The following is a 24,605-nucleotide window of genomic DNA, read 5'->3' on the forward strand; positions in this document are numbered from 1 at the left end:
GCTGCCAAACCCTCTGTGTCCACTGATGAGGGATTTGAGCCAAAGCCTGGCCCTGGGGATGCCTGTGTTCTTGTGCCAAGATGAAGGCCAGGGAATCTTAACTCATCTTGGTTTGAGGGAGAAGAGCTGTCGCAGCTGCCTCTAGGACTCCTGAGACAATTATCTCTCTGTCCTTTCCCTGTACACAATCACACCAATGTGCTCTGAGACTGACTCGGGCGGCCCCTTCACCTAACCCTCTCTCCGAGAGCTCCTGCTGTGTTTCACCTTGGTTTCCTCGTCCCGCATTGGCCCGAGTGCAGCTTGCCTTTTGAGATGACAGATGGTGGCAGCACCAGGCCTCAGGGCCCACCTTGGCTAAGGAGAATTTTGGTGGCACTTCCTGCTGGCTTTTGAGGAGCCAGGGACAAAGGGAAAGAGACAGTTTGCTCCACTGTGAATGGGAGAAAGAAGGCACAGGCTGGAGGGAAGGTAATTAGATCCCATTGCCCCACAAGAGGCAACTCTAATTTTTATGAGCATTTAAATGATAATACATCATCCTAACGATCCTCTTTGAGAATGATTATTGTTTCATATTACTTAGGTGTAAAAATATAAGCACCATGTAATTAGGGACCCGGTGTAATAAACTAATACAGATCACCCGTTCGAACAAAATGAAGGTAATATAATTATGGAAAAGACACTCTTGCTAAGGCAGGGGCCCTTGAATACCCCAGGAGGAGTGCTAATATTGCCAGGAAACGATGAGGATCTGACAGGCTAACGAGGGCCTTAATTAAGTATGAAAAACTGCTGAGCAAATGCTGCTGGAAACTTTCTTTCCCCTTTCCTCCTTTGTTTTGAAAAGGGCTCTGCAGCCCATGCTGATTGCTCTCCTGTTGGAAATTCTAGGGGCCACACTGGCCAGGGAGGTGGTGTTGACAGAGGCTGTGTTCTGGCCCACCTGGGGGATGAGACCTCTGGGTTAGGTTGGGTGGCGTGGCTGGGCCAGGGGCAGCTGTTTCCTGGACAGTCCATCCTAGAGCATGTTGTGTCCACATCTCTCAGCCCTGCTCCCAGCCTTGCTTCCAAGCACAAAGGGAATAGGACAGAGTGGAGCAGCAAGAGTATGAGACTCAGGTTCAGGCATGGATTCTGATCCTGGCTCTGTTGTTTACTAGATGGGTCTTTCTGGACAGGTCACTTAACCTCTGCGAGCCTTGGCTGTCCTTTATGGATAAGGACTCAGCTGTGGTTCTCAAAGCTCCCTGGACCCACAGCAACATCAGTCTTGTGGGGGAACGTAGTAGAAATGTGAGTTATTGGTAAGTCCTCAGACCTGCAGCAGAGCTCCGGAGTGTGCCCAGCCCTCCAAGGGCATTCTGAAGAGGCTCAGGCTTGAGAACTTAAGGAACTGCTTGGATTAATACTAAATGCTATTGCTACAAAGAGGTGGCAAGCTGATGTTCCTAACTCATATCCAGGTGGAGGTCCCTGGGGGCCGGTGGCCATGTGGCTCTCTCCACCTCTCTGCATGTCTTTCTCTTCTTTTGTGGTCTCCCTTTTTCTCTGGTGCCCAGTGCTCTGGGGCTACTGAAGTCAGCCCAACTCCAAAGCCCAGTTTGTGCCTCAGAGAAATGAGATGAGAATGTCTGGGGTCCAGGTGAGAGCATCACTCTGTTGTAAGCTCCCTGATAATTTTAACTTATAGCCAAAGTCAGGGACTCTCAGTTGCTCCTGACCTCATACATCTTCCCTCCTGGGGGCTGTAGTTCCAGGGGGAGAGGGCAGGAGAGGGCACTGCTTAACTACAGGAATGGCTCTCAGATGATTTTATTCTGATGGGCAAAGAGGGGATGGCATTATGCCCTCCAAGTGTCAGCCTCCTCCTCTGTTGCGAGTGGGTGGGCAGCCCCAGGCTCCATGACAGGTTTTATTTTCAGACTTCAGTTTGGGGTTGTGGTATCAAGAAGAAAGCTTTGAAGAATACTCTGCTTCTGTTTTTGCTTTTTGGGGGGCTTTGATCAGCCTGGCCCCATCTCTGGGGGCATCAAGGCCACATCTCCTATTTTGACCTGGTGCAGGCTCAGGTAACAGCTGGTGTCACTCTGTGTTTAGCAGGAATATTTCTGTTTCCTCCCGATCTTCTCCCCCTGGAGAAACTGAGCCTCTTAATTTACTAATCAGAGTGTGGACTTCTCTCTACTCATCAGAAATTAAGTTTTTAAAATTTGGCTCTAAATCCTCTGCCACATGGGTGTTGGGATTTTACTCCTCTGTAGTCATCTCTAGCCCCTCAAACAGATGGGGGACAGATTCTAGCCTAGAAATACAACGTTCACAGACTTTTGCTCTTTCCCCAAGAAGCTGTAAAGGAGGAGAAATAGGACCCAGAATGTGGAGGGAAGAGCTTTGTCGGTGGGGGGGGGGTGTCGTAAAAGAAGAAGGGAGATTCAGGGAGGGAGAGACAGGAGGATGGACAAGTGCTCAGAGAGCCCAACAGGTGCACAGGTAGACTAAGGGGCAGAGCATCAGCAAGTGAAGGAGAAGGAGCTGCTCAAACAGACTGAGAGGCCCGGAATGCTGAGTGGACTGGGTCCCTTTCAAGGAGCTGTGAGCAAGAAAAGATGAGAGGATCCAGGGAGTCTGTATCACCCACAAGACATGATGGGCCCAGGAGCAAGTGGAAGGACACACATGCCCTCCCTCACTAGCGGCCCTGTCTGTGTCTGGGCCAGTGTTTGTGACCCCTCACTCTCACCCTACTGTGGCCCTCACCGTCCTCCAGGGTGGTGGCATTGATCTCACTGGAGGAGGGCCCTGTTCCAGCCCGATTGAAGGCCTGGACCACCACCCCATACTGGGCGAATTTCTTGAGGTTGTCCAGGGTGTAGACCTCGCTGTCCCCGGTGGCCTTCATCTCCACGATGCTGTACTGTCCATTGCTGCCAGGGCTGTTCTCTCTGTAGCCGATCTGGTAGCCCCGGATAACACCATTCTGCAGCTCCTTCTTAGGTGCCTGTGATTATAGGGGAGGGCCAGGGACAGAGACACAGTGACATTCTGAAAGAATGCTCTTAAAACCCAAGTCAGGTCATGTTGTCCCTGACACCCATTACTTCTCAGACCATTTCCTCTCTCTCTCGCCTTCTGTGCTGCAGCAGACTGATCTCTGCTGCTCACACCAGGCTCACTCCCACCTTGGGGGATACTCCTCACTTGAATACCTATGCTGGCCCCCTGCCCTCTGAAATGCTCCTTCTTCATGGTGACATTAGCTTCTTAGGTAGACTGTTCCCTGCCTCTGTACAGCACTCTGATTCTCTTCCAACTTTATTTTCCTACATGTATTCGTTTGACATTCTATAGATTTTGCTTAAGTGTTTGTCTGCCCTACTAGGATGTAAGTACCACGAGGACAAAGAGTATTATCTATTTTGCTTACTATTGGATCTCAGTAGGGACCAGCACATATTTATTGAATGAAAGAATGAATAAAATGAATAAATGAATGAATGAATAAGAATGGTATTTGGCATGGCTCAGGGATGTGGTAGAGTCAGAAACTGCAGACAAAAGTGGTCTGAGGGAGAGGAAGGTGAGCACCGTGTTTGAATTAAACAAAATGTCCTGAGATCCTACTTTATACCCACTAGGATGGCCATTATAGAAATCAACCAACCAACCAACCAACCAACCAACAAAGCAAGCAAGCACTGGAGAGGATGTAGAGAAGTTAGAATGCTTGTACATTGCTGGTGGAAATGTCAAATGGTGCAGCCACTGTGGAAATCAGTTTGGTGGTTCATGAGGAGGTTAAACATGGAGTTAACCATGTGATCATACAATCATACTTCTGGGTATAAACCGCAGATCATTCAAAGCAGGGTGTCCATTCCTTGTACACTCATGGTCAAGCAACATTATTCACAATAGCTAAAGAGTGAAAGCCACCTAAGTGTTCACTGGCAGACAAATGGACAAACATGTGAACTACACATACAGTGGAATATCATCCAGTCATGAAAGGAAGGACATTCGGACAGATGCTATAATGTAGATGGATATTAAAGTCATCACGCTAAGTGACATAAGCCAGTCACAAAACGACAAATACTGTATGGTTCCCCTTACAAAGGTATTCAGAATAGGCATATTCACAGGGACAGAAAACAGATTTCCAGGGGCTGGGAGGAGGGGACAAGGGGAGTTACCTTTAAATAGGTACAGAGCTTCAGCTTGGGGATGATGAACAAGTTCTGGCAACAGCCAGTGGTCATGGCTGCACAACATGGTGAATGTGCTTACTGACAATGATCTGTACTCTTAAATGTAGTTAAAGTCATCAATTTTATATGTATTTTACCCCAACTAGAAACAAACATTCAAAAACAAACAAACAAAAACCACCCCCCAAAAGAGAGCGCCAATCATTACCAGGCCCAGGCCCCCTGGGAAGGCCAGAGCTGCGTGGCTCCAGGCACAGTGGCCAGGCTGGCTGTGGTGAGTCTGAAGCCTGCAGCCAGCCCCAAATGAAGGGGCAGAGAGGGCACCGATATGGAGGTCAGAGGAGCCTGGGGGGAGTGAAGGACTGATGATCACTCACAAGGCTGGGCGATCAGAGAAAATTCCACCAACGGCAGTTGGTCTGGGAAACATATTCTCACCCAGACTTGAACCCTGATACAAAATCAGCCACCCACAATCCATCCACAGAGATACTGTGGGAGAAAACATCAACATATAAGCATTCACCAACACACACACACACACACACTCACACAAATGTCAATATATGCACTTAGGTTCAGAACCAGGAATGCACATGTCCAGATTCATAAAAACCAACATCCCAATTCACACACCGGCCCACAGCTAGATACATTTCAATCTCCCAGTAGAAACTGCCTCCTTTAATGACTGGGTTGCCCGTCTATAAATTGAGACAGAACAGCCACTCCAATGCATATAAAAACAGCTTGAATCAGGGTTTTAAAGACAATGAAATTAATTTAAAAGTCCACCTTTTATTGTACTAAAAAGCAGTGAGATCAAGAACAATTAAGTTAGTAAAACAGTTCCACTGTTTTTTTTAATTCAATGAATGTTTAAATGAACTGCATTTTAAACTCACTGTTAACTCGATAAAATGAAGTTTTTAATTTAACATAATTGTTTTGAACTCACTAAATAGGTGTGTGTGTTTAATGGACTTGACTTTTTGTTATTGCCTGAATAATGTTTCTCTCTGCACTTAGGCAGTCCTGTGTGCTAGTCTGTAAGGGGGAAAATGCCTGCATTTGAGTCTTACATCTGCACATGCAGGCTTACATGTGCATGCACACACACACAGACATTTATTAAAGAAACAAACACATCTTCAAGGGCCCGACAATCTCATCTGGACACTAACACATACTCTTAGATTGCATGTACCCATATGCACACAATATGATATTATAAACACCATTATGCAATGATGCACATGCCCAATATCCAGGCCTTTTGTGCCACGACAGGCACCTGTACACATGACCACATCAGCATGCACAGATGGAGACCTTGGGTGGGCATCTGACATACATACACCTGCATACACACATATATTCACAAATGCATACAAAACTTTACAGATCCTTCCTCCTTCCCCCCTCTTTATTCTCTCCTGTCTCTCTCTCTCTTCTCCCCTATCTTCCTCCTCCTAACATGCACACTCATGATTTAAATCAATCTTAACAATATTTCTCTAAAGCATTAAGAAATCAATAGGGCTGATTGCAAATTTATGTCATAAAGCAGGGGTGATCCATCTTGTGGAAAGAGTCTTAAAACGAAGTGACTTATCTTTCAAGTGAATCTTTATTTTTCATTAATCTGTTTCTCAGTGTTAAAAAAAATCCCCTGAGAAGTCAGTCCCAAAATTTATTGACCAGCTGGTTCATTCTGAAGTTCTAACTTTCTAATCAATTTTGTTTTTCATTATGAGACTTTGGAGAAATAAATTTGATTCTAAATTTTTATCGACCTCTGGGTCAGATATTGTAGCCAAACATTTTAGTGTTTTACGTAGGTATTTGTTCCCCACTCCCATCTCCCAGATCCTCAGCCTATTCTTAAGAATTAGGTCTGGGTGGGGGTGGGGGTGGGGGTGGGGGTGGGGATTTAGCTCAGTGGTTCCGCTGTCTGCCTCGAAAGCACAAGGTCCTGAGTTTGATCCCCAGTACCAAAAAACCTCCCAAAAAACCAAGAATTAGGTCTGGGGCCAGGACACAGACAAGACTGGAGAGTTGGACTCTGGCTTCTTCTCCAGTGTCTGAGGAAAGCCCTGGAGCCCAGATCCGATTCTGCAGAGGAACCATGGCTCCAGGGATTTTCTAGGGAGCTCCAGGAAGGACTAAGTGCCCAGCCCCTCCTTTTCCCTCTAGGGAGGGGAGGAACCAGGCAGCTGCTTCTGTGTAAGTGTGATGAAAATGTTCAAGAAAAATGTTGCTAGGTCCCTCTGACTCTCTTCCATGTTCAAGTCCACCTTCCGAAAGAGCCCATAAGGAGAACTAATACACTTGTCTTTTCCTGAGAGGAGTCAGAGTCACATATAATCTTGGAGGATTGATCTTTCATGAAGATGAGGCTACCCCCAAGGCTCGTGATTGAGATGGGAATACTCTGAGGATAACAAAGAGCAGCCCTAAGAAGGCAGATCATTCTAGAACTCTGTGCAGTGAGCTGCAGTAGGGTTACAGGGCTGGGGCTCCAGACTACAGACCTTCACATCCTATACCTGACACTACCTGAGCAACTATGGACAAGTCACTTCGTATTTCTGCACCCATGGCCTCCTCTGACAGATAGGGATGAAAATACCTTCTCTGGCCACCCCAGAGGAACAGGGAAGAGGCCAGGCAAATTTGCACAAGAGCAAGCACTTGGAGACTGGAAGGTGCAGAGCAATAGGAAGTGATGGATTGTTAGCCTGTAAGTGTGCATGGTGGGATATGCACCAGGGCCAGAGGCCCCAGGAAACCATTTCTCAGTTCTGCTCTTTATGCCGCCCAGCTGTGAAGTCTCCTCTAAGACTTTCTTGAGTGACAAATTCACTCTTTGAATCTCCCAGGTCAAAGTGGCTGCAGCAATACTGGTCTCCCCTTCCGTCTTGAGGGGGCAGTAATTTTCATCCTGATGGTATACAGGGGGAGCTTTGCACAAGACCAAATCTAGTTCCTACCCTCCTACAACATATAGGGCTTGAGGATGGGCCAGTGTAGCTGGAAAACTGTCTTCTCCCCTCGGCACGGGCACATTCTTCATCTCATTTAAGGCACAGCCCCGCAAAAAACAGCCAGAATGGGAGAGGAGCAGGGATTGGTGAGGACATCTGATTTTGACTGTCCTTTCCCTCTACCCTGAGTTTGCATAAGAGCAAGCACTTGGAGACTGGAAGGCACAGGGCATGGGCATTCTGTGAAACCAGATATTAGCAAACCTGTTGAAGCTTCATTCCTGGATTGAGGAAGGAGGAGATAAGACACAATTCAGTTACCTTCCAAGTCACTTGGATGCTCTGTGAGGTCACTGGCTGCAAGGTAACATCCATGGGGGGCCCATCAGGAGCTGGGGTACAGAAAAAGCAACATAAGAGTCAGATCTTGGCAGAGGACAGAATCCTATATCCTTACTCCCATTCTCCTGAGCTGGAGAACAGCTGGGGAGGAAGGAGAAGCTCATACACATATAGCAGAGAATCTTGATTTTGGTTCTTTATGCTTGTAATTGATCATTAGCATTTGTTATGCTGGTTTTTACTTTATGATTATTGGTAAAATTGTGCATATATTTTTGAAATGTTCTTATTATTTTGCGTTTGACAATAACAATAAAAATAAGGCAAGAGAAATCTTTTTATTTTTATTTTTTGTTTTTTTGAGACAGAGTTTCACTATGTAGTTCGGGCTAGCCTCAAACTCACTACGTAGCCCAGGCTGGCCTCGAACTTTGGCAATCTTCCTGCCTCAGTCTCCCGAGTGCTGGGATTATAGGTGTGTGCCGCCACGGGCAGCAGCGAGAGAAATCTTGTTTAAATTTTTCTAAAACTCTGTGACAAAGGCCATAGAAAATGATCCAGGGAACTAGGACTGCATCTACTGCAGATCCAGCAGTGGTACCTCGGTTCATGAATTTAATTCTTTCCATGATTCTGGTTGCAAACCAAATTGGACAAGAACTGAATCAAATTTCCCCATTAAGTCAACACTGAACCTAACCATTGAAGTTGATCCAGTTTCAGAAACATGGAAAGAATTAAGTTCATGAACCACAGTTTCACAGTATTTGTCTTTTCCGAAGAGATTGGGCCAAGGAGGTAGAGCAGAGCCATGGGCAGCGCCACACAGCCCAGCATCTAGAACCCTACTGGGAAAAGGGTCAGGAGACAAACAAGCAAGACCAGCCTCCAATGCTCCAGAGGCAGATTAAAAAAAATACACTGGGATCTCTCTCCTCCTCTCTCTCAACCACAAGCCAACTGCCAGTAGACAGGGTTGGTATGGGTCTCTCAGTGTTCTTGATCTCCAAGACTATGGGCAGTGGATGCAGGGCAAAGTGCTCACCAGCCTCCTCTGTGCTGATGGTGAGCTCCTTGCTCGGCTCGCTGCGGCCAATCTTGTTGAAGGAGTACATACGGATGCTGTACACAGATGCTGGGTGCAAGTCCACGATGTTGGCCTGATTGATGGTGGGAGAGATGTTACGTGTGGACTGCTTGAAGTCCCAGGAATCTGGAGAGAAGACAACCATTTCAAAACACATTCAGGCAAAATCCACATCAGGCTCCAGCCCATGCCACTCTTAATTGGACGTCCAGGATCATCCAGTCCACTGAGGCTGAAGAGAGACAGTAAAGTCCTAAACAACTTCACAGGGAGTACAATGAGTCTGTCTCATGAAGCTCCACTTGGGAAAAGCCAGACTCTTTTCTGCCACTGGCCAGCTTGTGAGCTGAATCACAGACAGGGTTAGACAAGGTATTTTCCAAGGTCTTTGCCAAGATCACCATTTCCTTGAAATTCTGAAGAGTCTGATTGCCTAGTTCCCCTCTTCCTGGGTCTCTCAGTAAATCAGTGACCCGTTCTACCTTCTAGATATCCCATCCACACAACAATCCCTGTGCGAAGGGAGAAGCCAAGTCTTCTTTCCCCTTTTGCTTCTCTCTGTGTGGTTTTACAGTTCCCTGCCATGTGCTCTTGTGAGGTGGTGGTCTTGAGTATTATGTGTCAGGGTTGGAGGGAGCAGATCAAGTGCCAGAGGCCCTAGCCCCAACTCCACCCTCTTTCCTATACCAGCAGGGAAAGGATAGGTCTGTGAGTCTTTCAGATCAGGGACCAACAAAGGGATCAACATGTTCATGATTCATCTGAGGGGAACGGCAGTCCATTCCCGGACTAATGTTTAGCAAAACTGTAGAATGTGAAACTACCAGATAAATGCCACTCAGGGATACTGTGACAGTAAACATCCTGCATCTCCAGAGGAATCCAGTCATTCATTCAATATATGCTTGCTGTGTACCTACCAGGGAATTCCAGAGAAAAATGAGAAGCAGTTGCAGTTACAGCAAGGGCTCAGCTAGGACCTTCCAAAGGCAGAATTCTTAACCAGATGCCTTCTTTGGCACTTTACGTTGAAAAGGAAAAAAACAAAACAAAACCAAAGCACAAGGAAACAAGCTGATAGTAGGTCTTAAAATTGTTCCCAGGGCATGTCCGGGTGTCACTATTCAGACTAATTTTCTACACCTTTTAAATCTTCTATAGAGCACCCTGAAAAATTCTCAATAGAAAAGATAAAATTGTATTCACTAGTTTAATTCCTAAAGCAGGAAAGGAGGCTAGCACATTCCAGGAAGATTTTAAGAAGATACAGTTTTAAGGCTAATGCCTGATGAATCAGGAAAAATCCTATTTTCCCCAAACTCTGGTTAACTGAGATCCTCATGGTTTTTAAAACACCGCTCTCAGCTGCACAGGCTCAGCATCTGTGAAGGGCACAGGCCCAGCTCCCTTCTGTAGTTTTGCATTTAATTCTCTGGTTGTGTGAGCCAAAGGAACAAAATGGCAGGCTGCTGATGCTCAGAAACACATTATTTTCTTCTTGTCTTTAAAAACAACCCCGTCACCCAAAGAGTCACTCTGTGGCTCATAGGTTAAGCCAGAATTGCAAATATGCAGGCTCCTACCTGCTGGGGACACCTCTTTGCTGGTTTGGGATGGAATAGACTAGTAATGTGGAGCAGGTGATCACTTCTCTCTGTGGCATCCCAGGAGCTGGTGCCAGCTCACAAATCACATTTGATTTGCCCGTGTTTATAGGAGAGGGAGAATGATCAGAAGTCAGTGCATTCATTTTTGATGAGTGCAGGCAGAGGCACGAGGCTCATGGGATGTGTCTGAAAACAGAGAGGCTAAGAAGAAGCGGCACTAACATTTCCCAGGCACCTGTGATGTGCCTGGTGCAGTGACGGACACCTCGAACGCTTGCCATTTACTCCTCACAGCTTCCTGTGACGTCAGTGCTATATCCCTATAGTACAGATGACCTCCACATCTGCAAAACCAATTTCCCACTTAACCTCTCAGGTGTGTTCAACACTTAGACTTCTCTCTTTTTCTTGAAATACTCTTCCTTTGGCTGCTTAATAAAAGTCTGTTTTTTCTCTTATCTTTTTTTTTTTGTTTTGGTACTGGGGATCGAACTCGGGTCCTAGCGCTTGCGCAGCAGGCGGCAAAACCACTGAGCTAAATCCCTGGACCTTTTTCTTTTATCTTTTGGGTCGGTTTTTCTGTCTCTGCACAGCTGCATCCTTTTCTACCTGCCATTGATGGTTAGAGGATTCCACCTGGAAACCTCCAGATTCCATCCTTTCCTTTCCTTCTCTCATGCTGTACACTTTTCCCACTCATGCCTTCTAGTTCCATCTACACACAGACAACTCCCAGGTCACTGCCCAGCCCTGGCTTCTCCTTTGAACTCTGGCCCCCCAGAGGCAACTGTTTACTTGATATCTCCTTCCGGAGGTTCCAAAGGCACCTCAAACTCAACATGTCCAAGACAAAGTTCAACTGTACACCCAGTCAATCCATCTCCTTCCTGAGCTTCTCATCTTGGAATGGCACCACCATCTGCCCTGTGTGCCAGAAAGTTTGGTGTTATTCTGAACTCGTTCTGTTCTCTCCCTTGCTATAAAGCCCAATACCCTTTGTGTCTCATGTAGCTCTCAAATACCACCACATGCCTCCACCTCCACACCTAATCCCAGGCCATGCTTCTGTCATCCCTCATTTGGACTAGGGAAATGTCCACCTAGCCAGCCTCCCAGCATCCAATGTGTGTCCTTTGTCCCCTTCTACTTGTGCTGAGCACTGTAGCCGTCATTCATTCTGCAAAGAGGACTGAGGCCATCTCACAGGGCAAGAACTCCATCTTGCCCTTAAAGTGGTTCCCCCAAAACACAAATTGGATACTGTCATCCCCTTGCATAAAACTCTTCACTTATTTCTCTTTTCTATTAAGATAAAGGTGAAGTTTCATCCCACGAGCTTAGCCCCACAGCACTGGGCTCATGCTCTCAGTTCCTCAGCCTCATCTGTCACTACTCTCCTACAGCATTCTGAGCCCCTTCATTCCATAGCATCTTTTTCCAGACTCCCTGTTCCAGGAGCACTGCCCAAGGCGCCCTGTCTAAAGCTCTGACCCAACCTCCAGCACATACTCTGCCAGTACTGGACACTTAAAACCTGTTGTTCAAGGGCCGGGGATTTAGCTCAGTGGTCCTGCCGCCTGCCTCACAAGCGCAAGGACCCGAGTTCGATCCGTGGCACCAACCCTCCCCCCCAACCCCCCCCAAAACAAGACAAAAAACCCCCCTGTTGTTCGTGTTAAATTAGAGGCACTTTTCTCTGTCCTTTACATTGAAATTGGAGATCCTCTGCATTTTGTAGTCACCCTAAATACCCTTTGCCTTGCCCTTCCTTGTCTCACTCAGCTGCCAATCACAGGAAGATGGGGAGGGGGTGTCCTGGAGAGAGTGCCTTTCTCTTTTTGCCAGTAGTTTGTAGGTGGATTTGACCTCGTGTTCCCAAATCATCTTTGATGTTAGTGCAAAACAACTCTCTCCCCACAATCCTGCCAGGCTAATGCATCAGAGTCAAATCCGGAGGGCTCTAGCTGATTTTCCAAACTTGATCACTGCCATCTCCCTGACCCTGAATAGCTGAACTCAGGGCCCTTATTTCTTTCCCTTCCTTTTTCAGCTCTCTCAGAGTAGTGAGCCAACATTGGTGAGTATTGTCTCTTTTAATATTCCCTTTCATGTGAGCCTGGCTTTCCCAGATTAACATATTTCATTAAGGGCTCTTTCTCTCCTTCTTCATCAAAGGGTTTGTGATGTAAAATATTCTTCTTAAAAACTAAGGATGTGGCTGGGGAGATGTCAGCACCTTCTGCTCTGTGGGACTGTTGCTGGGAGGGGTCTGGGAGTCTGGTTTTTCAGGAGCCACATTCACCATAGAGGGGGCACAGATTGGAGAAAAGGAGCATTTAGTTACCTGTACTGGGGATACAAATCCATTCTGCACCTCTGATTTTTTGCCTGCACTATGGCTCCGAGCCCCCTCCCTCTCTGGAGCACAGAGAAGGGGTTCCCTAGGTCACAAAGCAGCTCATGACATCCCAACACCAGCCACACACCTGCTTCCACACAACGGCATGCCATACCGGGCTGGCTCCACTGCCCCGTAGGGGACAGCATAGCCCCAAGCCAGCTCGCCTATGAGGCAGGCTTGGAGGGCCACCCTCAGACAATACATACCTGCTTCCTGCTTGGCAAATGGGGGCAAAATGTGATATCTGCATTTTTAAATCTGCACAGCACCATCTGATAGATTTGTGTGGCCGGTGCTATTTATCATTCAGCATTCATGTATTATTACTCTGCTGCCTGGGGCCTGGAGAAGTCAGCATGAGCAGGATAGCTTAGAAAGGGCAGACATGGTAATTTCCCTTGGAAAATTAGCACGATGAGCAACATGGCAGAAAATTCCACAAAGGAACAGGGCGGGGAGGGGGAGAACAGAAAGAAATCAAGAGCAGATGGCTGTTGGGACCAAGGATGGGTGTGGTCTGGGAGTGGGAGGAAGAGGGGGATGGGAATGGAGGCACATGATGGAGACCCATAAAAGTTCTGATGGTGCCAGGCATTTCTACATATGCCATCATGCTTCTGGAATCCTCACAATGCCCTGGCAATGAAGTGTCACCATCTCCATTTTATAGACAAACACGGTGCCCAAACACCTTATGTACTTGCTAAAGGTCAACTCAAGTCTGTCTTTGGGGATGACTCTCATGCTCTACTCCACAGGTGCAAGAAGGGGTATTGAGCCACACACACTCATGTATGTCCACACTCCTTCCTTTGAATCATCCTTCATCCCTTTCGAACCTTCCTCTGTTCTCACATAGTACAGTGTATTACCCTTGACTGGAGAGTGCTGTGTAATGGTTCTGAAAGAGTGTGTGTGCATGTGTGTGTGTGTGTGTGTGTATGAGTGTGTGTGTATACTGTGTAGTGTATGTTCTCACTTCAACTGCAATGCAAGTCCAAGGGCAGCATCCTGTCTCTTCTTTATTTTTTTTTCTCTACCACATGGCTGGTGCATGATTTTGCCAAAAAAAAAAAAAAGGCATTCAGTACATGTGACTGACAGACACACATATTTCGGCACCCAAGTCCCACAGGACTCCAAATTGCCACATGAGGTATTTGAGTTAGAACAGGAGAGAGACTTAACATTAAAGGCTGACTTAAGCTTCATGCTACCTGCTTTCTTGAGGCCTCCAAGCAACCCCAAAAGGCAGGCATTCTGTTCCCACTTCATAGGCTGAAGCTGTGCTGTGCTCATGGCCTCTGCCTGCCTCCAATGACAGCACTCTGTGGTGCTTGTGTGAGGGCTGTCTTGCAGTGGCCCCACCTGAAGGGAGAGCAAGGACTCTGGGTGCTGCAGTTTCTTTCCTTACCTGTGCCAAGCCCTTGGGGTGGGGACAGTCTCCAGCCCAGCTGTCATCATCCCCCCTTGCCCCTCCCCCCTCGTTCTGCCATTGCTGGCTCTGTGCTGAGGCTGCCCAATATCCTGCAGGGGAGCCTAGAGGGGTCAGGGGAAGACATGTGAGAAGAGCCTCTTCCCTGGCTGCTTCCCCTCTGCATTGTCGCCCCACCCCAGACATGTGATGTTCTCAGCGGCGCCCTGCTGAGCAGCCCTCAGGACAGCTTTCCACACATTAGCGTGGTGGTCAGCGGAGGTGGTGGGCAAGTGGGCAGCATGGGGGAGGAGAGCCAGGATGGAGGTGGAGGGGAGTGCGTGACAGCCCAGGCAGCTGCTACCCACCTAGATGTGAGCTCGGGGTGGGCTGGGGACATGGAGCAGCACTGCCACATGGGGCTGATGCCCTTCCTGTTTGCTCCTGTGGCTGTGCCCAACCCCAGAGCCCTGAGATGTGTGGACAGGTGCACTCCACCCCTCTGCCTCTGCATCCTTTTCTCGTCACTTCTCCTCAGCCGCAGGCTATGACAGCTTCTGTCTTTATCTCTTGGATACAATTTCTTCTACTCACATGCTTCTTCTTCCTAAGGTGCCGTCTTAGAAGCTCAAGTCTCTACCTGGGAGCTCAGACGTTGCTACCTCAGACCTTCCTCAGCAGAGTAAAGGCTCAACCTGGGTGCCTCCTCTCCCAGTCATGCCCCAAAGTACTTTTGTAGTCTTAGTGTCCATGAAGTGCAACTATAAACCCTGGGCTGGGCCACCACAACTCTGCCCCACAGTGCCTCATAGTGGCAGGGTTACCTCACAGAGCCAGTGGGACCAACTCTCTGACTTCTTTCCAAACCAGGAGCACCCAGATGACCAGGCAAACTAATGGTGTTCCCTCAGAGAAAGCCCACAGCCCTGAGCTCAGCATCTTTAAATTGCTGTAAAATAGATCACCCTGGAGAAGCTCAGCCCAGGGACAACCCTAGAAAGAAGCAGCTGACACCCCATCCTATCCACACTTGGTCTGCATCCTGGGTTCCTAGCCTGGGCAATGGCCCTCCCTTCCAAAGCCACAGGTGCTTGTGCTCTGGAGGGTGTGGGTGTGTCTGTCTTACATGGGCACTTCTGGGGGCTGCCCCACCACAGCAGCAAGGGCAGGTAGGGAGTGTGATGCCAGGGGCCATGGCAGGCTGACCTCTTGCCTCCTGACCTTGCACCCACCTGACTTGTTCTTGTACTCGATGTCAAAGCCTGTGATGATACTGTTCCCATCGAATCTCTGGGTCCAGCGCAGGTTCATGCTCCGGGCCTTCACCTCCCGGATCTCCAGCTCTGGAGGGTCTGGGGGCTCTGGGATGGGGCAGGAAAGGAGATAAAAGTGAGAAAAGTAGCAGGGAGCTTGGCCTCCTGCTTACCCCTAGGGGTTGATGTTACCAGTGGTCTAACCAAGGACTCTGGAGCCCTGTGGTTGGGCCATGGTTGAGGCTGGAGGAAGCCAGTAGCCTGGCTCAGAGGCTGAGGAACCCAGCTCGGTCTCTTGGCCTTGTCTCTTCTTGGCCTGGGGGAGGCCAAAAGGCACACGTCCGTTTTGCAGGGACTCCTCAGGGCCTCTGGCCTGCTTCTCCCCCAGTGCAGCACTCTCAACTTCCCCAGCTGACTTTCCCTTCCCATACCTCCTCCATGAGTTTGGGCCCAGCAGCCTTCTGGACTCTGCAGTGCACTCTATAGGGGCTGTAGCCATCACAAATAGTTGCTGTGCACAGTGTGCCTAAAAAGGACCTATCTTCCCGCTCTGGGCAGGAGGGACATGGAGGGAAGCTTTTCCCCACAAGGCTATCCTGGTATCCTCCACTGTGGGATGGGTGATACCCCTGCTTTCTGAGATGGATTTGGCTGTGGGCTGCTGCACCCTAGGGAAATGGGTCCTGAAGGTGGGGTGGGACTGTACCTTGCACAGTGAGCTGGATCAAGCCTCGGTCCTCCCCGTATGAGTTGATGGCATGACAGCTGAAGAACACAGAGTCCCCACGGTCAGCTGGTTTCAGCTGGGAGGCAGCCAGCAGGGGTAAGAGAGGGAAGAAACAGGAGAGTCTTTTAGAGCTAATCAGCTGATGGGGGCCACCCAGGGGTATCACCAAGCCCATCTCATCCTGGGAGGAGGACCCACAGATGGAAGATTGGAGGGGTCCAGGCAGGAAGAGGCGGTGGGAGGGTCGGGCTAAAGGTCCCAGGAGGGAGAATGGAGACCACAGTTTCCAGAAAGGAAGGAGGGGTGGAAGAACCCACAGCTGATGACCGTGGGGTTGTCGGAAAGAAGTTATGGTGAGATTTTGAGTAGACACCGACTAGAGGGTCCTGGGTAGAGAAGGGAGATGGGTGGGAACAGTAGGTGCTTTCTGGTGTGGGGCAGGGCCCCCAGACTCCCCATTTTCCTTCTTTGGGTGCAGAAGTAATGTGGTGGGCTCCCCACCCCCTCACAGTGTCCCCAGGACCTGGGGCTAGGGGCTCACCTTCAATGTAGAGACAACCTCGTCACCGTTGTCCTTGGTGGCGATGGCGTACCTCATGACTCGGTCGGGGTCGATGACTGTGTCTCCCTTCTCCCAGCGGATGATGATGGGCCGCTCTCCCCGGGCCGTGCAGTTCAGCTCCTTTGCCTGGCCCTTGATGGCGATGGTGGTGTTGGGGTGGGAGGTGATCATGGCCGGGACTGGGGAGGGGAGGAGGCCCAGGGGGCTGTGAGGGTCTCAGGGCCTGGGGGAGGCGCACGTACTGCAGAAGCCCCTCCCTTGGCTGCCCCCATCAGTGCCGGGGGCAGCTGCCTCTTCACCCCGGCTTCTTACACTCCCTGGACCTCTTTAGTGAAGCCAGTCAATTCGGTTTCAGAAGTATTTTTACATGCACAACATACATAGAATTAAGAAAGAGAGTGGTTATATAGAAACACGGTAATGCAAATATTAAAAAGCAAACTTCGGATACTGTATATCACATACAAGGGGTAATGGAAAAATGCAGTGAATGTTTAAATTTTAAAAAACCTTATTACAGGAAAAGACACATTGCCAAGAATTATGGGATAAGTGTATTCAAAGTGAGGGGGAGTATTTTGAGGAGGATTAATGGCAATGTGTCTTCTACTGTACTAAATTGAAAAATTTAAACTTTCACTGTATATTTTCTTATCACATCTTGTATCAGTATGTACTCTTCTCTGTTGCTCTTTACAGAATAAGATCTACTGGTATGTTGTATAATTACAGTGTTATTTTTACCATGCTTTTGTAATAGTGATGAGCAAATAATATTTTGAGATATCTGGAACAGATGTGATTGTATATGAAAGTATCTATGGACTTCTAGTAGACTATAGCTGCTAAGGTTTGTGACTTTTGTTCTCAATGGAAGGAAATACTAAATTTCAGTTAGAGATTAATAGCCCTGCTCTGAAGCTGGGGCTCCACTTGGTGATATGCTGAAAGCTTGTTTATTCCTGACTTGTTCTTTCTAACAAAATACTGTAAGAGGCCCCCTGGATGGCTCACTGCAATCAAATCTCCCGGTAGGGCTAATAGGTCCTCACCCCATCCTGAACTCTGACCCAAGGGCCAGGAAGCCACCAAAGCCTTGGCAGGTCATCAGGAAGCTCTTCCTGCTGGCCCGACAAGAGACATGTCAGCCATGGGCCCTTCCTCTGAGCTGAGCACTTGGCCAGCTGCTGGGGGAGGGGAGAGGCAGGGGGAAGGTGGTGGGGGACCTCGGGGAGTCTCCTCATTTCCTCTGTGCAACTCAGCCCACATGCTCTAGACCGTCACAAGGCTGGGCTTGGGGGATGCACATGACAATGAGTCAGGTCCTTGCTTCCTGGATAGAGGTACAGGGAAGATAGATGTCTCCCTGGGCAGCATGAACTCAAGGAACATCTGATGAGTTTATGAGAAATTCCCTTTGGCTAGGAGCATCTGGGAAGGTGCATCCATCTATCCCAGGAGCCTGAGTGTGCCAGATCTTGTGCTGGTTCCTGGATTGGCAGGGAACAGAAAGTGCAAGGTCTCTGATGTCAGGGTGTGTCACTCGAAGTGAGAATAGACAACAAAATAGCGGCTGCAGTCTGTAGTGGTGACACCTTGTTGGGAGAAGTACAAGTGCTCAGTGGGAGGGGCACCGTATAGTAAATGGGGAGAGGCCTGCCCTTGGCTGCAAGAATAGACATCCTCACCCCACCCCACCTTTAGGGAGGATCCCTGCCCACACTGGGTTCTGCAGAGCAGAGACAAGCTTCACTGAAGCCCATTATCAGCCAGCTTGGGAAATGGTACTGCATTCTCTCCAGGAATGGGGTTTCCATTCCACCTCTACCCCCTGGCACTGTCCTTGCTCCATTTCACTGGCTGGCCCTTTCTCCTCTTTCATTTCTAGCATCCTCAAGCTTTCTCTCCCTTCCAGTTTTAGAGATCTGCTCAAAGTTCTTTCTGCAAGCTCTCCAGGGACATCTGACATCTATGGACAAATAAGCCTTTGGAGAAAGGGAGGAAACCATGGAACTGCAATGGTGTGACCTGAGACAGCAGCTGGTGGGTGAGGGGACAATAGAACAGGTGTGAAGGGATGAAGGGTGGCTTCTGGTGCCCTGAAGTCACACCACACAGACAGCCACATCCTATGCTGTCTCCTCACTGGGGATTTGATGTTGAAGCCAGGGCTGGCCCCAGGGCCTTGCACCAGTGTCTCAGCACATTCTCCAGCCCCGGCTCATCAAATAATGAAGCAGATAAATTTTATAATGCACAGCGTTACACTAGGATATACAATAAAATGTGAAAGACAAATAACGAGGTGCAAGTTATAATGAAGAAAAAGCCTGCAGTCAGAGACATCGGAGTATGAATTATTGACTAAGGTTTTACACTCTCAAGGATGTGCGGAGGAATATTTTTCCATCAAAGATTTGCATAATTCACTCGTATAAACCTGGGTGGAATATAGAGTGAGATTTTACATCAACAAGTCGGGCCTTGCACTGCAGATGCCTCCATTTTTTACTGGAGGATTGAAATGCCGGGAGAGGGCCGGGAACAGGGAGGTTTCTGCTCTTCCTGCAGTGAGCCATCCAGGGGGCTGGGACCTGGACCCTTGAGTGGGTTGGCCCCTGAAGGTGTCCTGGGGTGGAGGAATCTTTCTCCTGGGAAGGCACTGCTGGGCAGTGTGTGTGCGTGCATGCATGTGTGTGTGAGTGTGTGTGTGTGTGTAAGGAGTGCAGGCAGAGCCAAGACTCAGCACAGCCCGTCTAGGAAAAGGAGGTAAAGAAGACTCTTTCTTTAGTCAAAGGACTTCCCAGCTCTGTGCCAGGGTGAGGATCTTGGGGCACATTTCTGCCTTTCATGCAGCCTGCAGTAACCTGTCTAGGATCATGGTGGGTGTGATGTGCTTTGGCTACGTGTAACCTGGTACCAGGAGCCAAAACTTGGCTAGTGGGGCAGAGATCAGGTTTCAGACCCCGCTTGCCCCTCAGGCAGGCTGTATGCATTTGAGCAGAACACAACCTATATATCCATATATTCTGGTCCTACTACAGGGAATTTTCCAATCAGGGTTGTTCAAAAATATGTGGGGTAGTCAGGAACATTAGGGTCCCCAGAGAGCCCTGGCCTCCAATCCTGTGTAACAACCACACCTGGGGCCTCAGGCTAGCTCCTTCCACCCTCTCATGCAGGCTGATTATTGGGAAGTGAGTGCCACACCACACACCCAGTAGTCTCACTGGCCCATCTGTGGAGACGAAGAGAGAATCTTAAGGGCTGGGGGTTAGCAGGCCTGGGTTCTGTCCTGTTAGCGCCAGCCTTGTGGCTTTCTACACCCCACCGAGTGGCTGTGAAGACAAATGAATACATATATGTGCAATACCTGGCATGCAGAGGCAGCTCAAGAATTCTGGGTACTCTGTATACAATGCTGGTGGGAATGTAAAGTAAGTAGTACAGCCACTATGGGGATCAGTATGGAGATTCTGCAAAAAACTAAAAACAAAACTACCATTCGACCCAGCTATACTACTCCTTGTTATAAGCTCAAAGGAATTAAAGGCAGCATACTGTAGAGATACCAGCATACTCATGTTTTTCATGACATAACTCACGATAGCCAGTTATGGAGTGAGCCTAGGTGCCTGTCAACAGATGAACAAAGAAAATGTGGTATATATACATGTGGAGTATCATCCATAAGCAGAAATGAAATCATGTCATTTTCAGGAAACAGGTAGAGCTAGAGATCATTATGTTAAGCAAAATAAGCCAAACTCAGAAAGGCAAGTATCACAAGTTTTCCTCTAATATCTAGAATCTAGGAAAAAAACAGTGTTACCATGAAATAGAAAGCAGACTATTAGAAAAGAGGAAGGGGGTTGGGGGGGAGGTAAAGGAGAGCAACGGGGGTGGGTGGGTATGATCAAAGTGTTTTATATACAGGTATGAAAATGCCAAAATAAAACCCAATATACTATATAATTTATAAGCACTAATAATAATGTACATATTGGGAAAAAAGAATCCTGGCTTCTGTTCCTGCTCCTAGGCTCTCAAGCACCGGATAAATCCACATGCACCAAGTTGTTGGTTTAAAATGTCACTCGCCAGGATATTCCACAGAATCATAGAACCCTAGAGCTGCAGAGCTCAGATAAAGACCTGCACTGCTAAATATGTAGCCATGAGCCACCTGTGGCTTTTGGGCCCTTGAAACATGGCTGGTTTGAAATGTGCTGTCAGTATAAAATATGAACTGGATCTCAAAAATGAAGGAAGAAAAGAAAGAATGTAAAATATACTGAGTTAAATTAAATATATTACAATTAATCTCATCTGTTTCCTACTTGTTTGAACACATGACAACTGGAAGATTTTAAATTACATATATGACTTGTGTTATATATATGGCGGGGGTATAGATCATCTACCTGGATCCTTCCTTTTACAAATGGAAAAACCGAGGCTACCCAGGGAAGGAACTTGCCCAAGGTCACTGTTAGCAAGCAGCAATGCATCTTTAAAAAATGGGAAGTTGAGGGTTGGGGATTTAGCTCAGTGGCACCTGTCTCTCATGCAGAGGGTCCTGAGTTTGATCCCTGGTACCAAAAAAAAAAAAAGGAAGTTGAACATGGTGGTGTGTACCTATAGTTCCAGCACCTGGGAGGCTGAGGCGGGAGGATTTCTTGATCCCAGGAGTCCGAGGCTATCTGGATAATATAGTGAGACCCTACTTCCAAAAAAAAAAAACAAGATGGGAGATTGCAATACCTATGTAGCACCCAAAGCTATTATATCTCTAATGGCGGATGATAAGACTGCAGTGGTAGACCTGTACCCCAGTTCTGTAGGACTTAGAGTTAAGAGCTCAGGCTCCCCAAGAGTCACTATGTCTTCTTCTAGGAACTCCACCTGACAAAAGACATGACAAGGTGGGGTGTGCCAGGAGGATGGGCAGGTTCAAACTATGCTGAAAACTGGGAATGTGTTACCCACAGGGAGGAAGGGAGGTATGGGTAGATGTATACGCAATCACACCAGGACATTTGACATGAAGTTGACAGTTACATCAGGTCATGAGGAGGTCCAGATATCCTGTTTGGCCTAAGAAGGAATTTTCTAGTACCTTCTGGGGTTTAAGGAAAGGGGCACCAGTAGGCAGCAAGCTTCCTGCACCAGTTGACAACCGGGGGCATCACCAGAAAAGATCAGGCAAGCCCTGAATCTAGGTCCTGTCTCTGGGTCCTTGGGGGTGTCTGGGTCTCAGGGGGGCAGAAAAGATGATCTGGGAAACTGGTTCACTCCTCAGGGATTACATGACTAGGGTCTCTTGCACATAGGGGTCTTTAGCCCCTTGTTCTGGGTGAGAGATGGGGAACACTCCTCCCTTCATCTCCCAGCTCCACAATCTTCCTGCCAAAAAACCAGAGCAGTATATGCTCTGCCACTGTGCCCTTGACTCAGCCCCTGTCCACCTCCGAGGACCTCAGTGCCCTCCTGCTCCCACCAACAGGGGCTACAGCCCTGCTGATTGCTGGACAGCTGGGCTTAATGAAGTAGCCTCTTCCCGAGGGAAGCCCCTGGGTGGCAGGTGCCTCCCCACCTGCTCTCCTCTTCCTCTCGCTCCTTGTCTCTTGCTCTAGGCCACAAGGTCTCCCTGCTCCACTGAACCTCGCTGTTCATAGACTTGCTGGCATGAAGGCAGACCCCAAGAATTCCTTAGGGAGATGTTCATATGTAGGCACCTGCAGGAGCATGGACCCTGATTTATTCATTCTTTCTCTCTTTCACACACACACACACACACACACACACACACAGTGTGTAAAATACACCCTAACAGTCACAGTCTCCTTTGCAGCCTCTGATCTGTCACCCTTGCTATACACCACAGAGCATCTCACACACATGACCTGATTGTCACTTGCAAGTCAGTGCCCTAATGTGGCTGTTTAATACCTACCTACCCACACTACCACAGTGCCACAGTGCGTGCCCCCTCCACACCTGCCCACACTACCCTTCCACAGTCCTGTTCTCACGAGGTGCTGTCCACATTCTAAGCCCTTCACACAAACAAACTGATCAGAGCGGGGGTCTTACTACTCTTTGCTCCAAAGCCTGGTGTCTCTCGTCCAAGCCCTGCAGCCTGCCCTTGTGTCCTTGATGTTCATGCTGGAGCAGGCAGTAAGCTGGAGGCCTTTGTCCCTTGGCTCATTTTTTTCCCCCTTGGCTCATTTTTCAGGGTTCCTTCTAACACCAGCCATGAGAAATAAGTCTTATTATGCCCATTTTTCAAATGAGGAAACCAAAGCTTTAGGAAAGTGGTTCTTTCCCCTGTAAGCTGTGGCTGCAAGGCTCTGGCCGCCTCTTGCCATCTGTCTGCCTGCCTGCCCTCTTTACACAGTCTCCACCTTTGGGAAATGGAGTCTGGCTGTCACCAGCCAGCCGTGGCCTCTCTGTGTCAGGGCAGCTCAGCAGGCAAGTTCTTTGGGGTTCAGGCGAGAGAGCTGGAGAGTGGGAGGCTGAGTCCTAGGTGGAAAATGCTGGTAGTCATGAGGGCAACGCACTGCTCTGATAGACATAGAGGCTTTAATGAGATACAACCTCTCTGCTTCCTGCAATGTGATCCAATTAACAGCCAAGGAAACCGAATTTCTCTTTACAAAGAGACTTTCTGCAGACTAGGGAGCAGGTAGGAGTCAAGCCCAGGGCTGTGTGACTCCCTTTAGGTAGGTGTCTCTGTGCGAGTCCCTGTTTGAAGTAGGCCTGTCTCATTCAAAGCCCAGTGATTCAGTGTTTGGCACCCTGAATAGCCAAATTGGGGCAAACTCGGGTAGAGGGCTCTCCTGCACTGCGCTCACTTCCCAGGCTGACCTCGAGACTCCAGTGCGGAAGTCTCCGGAGCCCAGGTCCTAGGGTCCACACTGGCACCTGGGCAGTCTGCTTGGGGCTACAGCTGGGAAGAGCAGGGAAGACCCTCGATGGGTCATGGGGACTCAGACCACTGCCTGCTGGACCCCCAGAGATCCCAGGCCTCCTCCTCCTGGTTCTGATGGGGCCTCACTGGCAGGCACCGAGGAGAGGAAAAGGCAGCAGGCTGGAGAGCAGTCACCCCTCCCCGCACTCCCAGGGCCCTCCCAGGGCAGCAAGCCGAGGGGAGAGGAAATCAATTTCAGGAACAAGACAGTTGTCAGAATCCGATGTAACTGGTTCCCGTCTGTGAAATTACTAGCAGGCCAGCTCCTGTCGCCCCGGAGGTCCTGCCCGGACCAGCTGCTATTTACATTTTAATTTGATGTGAGAGGCTGATAGATTTTTAAAAGACCATGAGACAGCTCTGCTGCCTCACTCACCCCCAGCATCCACACACTTTCCCACCAGGCCCCATGCTCAGAGGTGGAGTTCTGAGGTCCCCACATGCTGCCTGGGAAGTACAAACTCTGTGCTTATTTGGGCCCTCCCTAGATCCCCAGCTCCTTGCCTCCTCTGGGGCTCCAAGCCCTAGGATGTCATAGGTCTCCTTGCAGTTTACAAAGCACTGGTGTATCCTTCTGAGTGAGCTTCATTCTTATTAAGGAGGCGGCCTAGGGGCTATTATCCCCACCATTTCCAATGAAGAAATGGAAGCTCAGAGAGGTTAAGAGATTTGTCTGAGGTCGCACAGTTGGTGAGCAATGGCAAGTAGACCAAACCCTGAGTCCCCTGGCAGTTCCAAGCTCCTTTTCCTTTAGTCTTAGCCCTCCCATCTCCTACCTGGTTGCTTTTCCTCCTCTACTGTGGGTGAATCTCGGGAGGAGTACAGGGGAGGCTGAAAACTGGAGTAGGGGCAGAGGCCAGCTGGACCTAAGGCTGGGGCAGAAACAGGGGGTGAAAAGCCAGGCTTTCTCTGTGTCTCCCTCCCTCCCTCTCTTCCTTGGTGAGTGCAGCTCAGCTGGTGTTTCTGACAGTTCCCAAGTCACCAGGGAGGGAAGTTTCAGTTATGAATACCCAAAGGAGAGGAGCAGTGTGTGGGAAG

The 24,605-nt window shown here is 48.8% G+C and overlaps 1 protein-coding gene across 5 annotated transcripts in view; it reads right to left on the minus strand.

Moving 5' to 3' along the window:
* The window catches only part of Dscaml1 (DS cell adhesion molecule like 1), a 329,506-nt gene that overhangs the window by 28,596 nt on the left and 276,305 nt on the right, over positions 1–24,605 (minus strand). For all 5 annotated transcript variants that reach the window (XM_013076639.3, XM_013076640.3, XM_087212423.1 and 2 more), the window contains 6 exons: positions 16,574–16,773; positions 16,012–16,108; positions 15,285–15,413; positions 8,589–8,756; positions 7,523–7,593; positions 2,764–3,004 (listed from right to left, as the gene is read on the minus strand). In XM_013076639.3, coding sequence (XP_012932093.2) covers positions 2,764–3,004; positions 7,523–7,593; positions 8,589–8,756; positions 15,285–15,413; positions 16,012–16,108; positions 16,574–16,773 — 906 coding nt within the window. The remainder of the gene's footprint in view (positions 1–2,763; positions 3,005–7,522; positions 7,594–8,588; positions 8,757–15,284; positions 15,414–16,011; positions 16,109–16,573; positions 16,774–24,605) is intronic.

This window comes from Heterocephalus glaber, unplaced genomic scaffold, assembly GCF_053883595.1.
Source record: "Heterocephalus glaber isolate CG9 unplaced genomic scaffold, H.glaber_assembly_v1.0 deba00001429, whole genome shotgun sequence".
Classification (NCBI taxonomy): Eukaryota; Metazoa; Chordata; class Mammalia; order Rodentia; family Bathyergidae; genus Heterocephalus; species Heterocephalus glaber.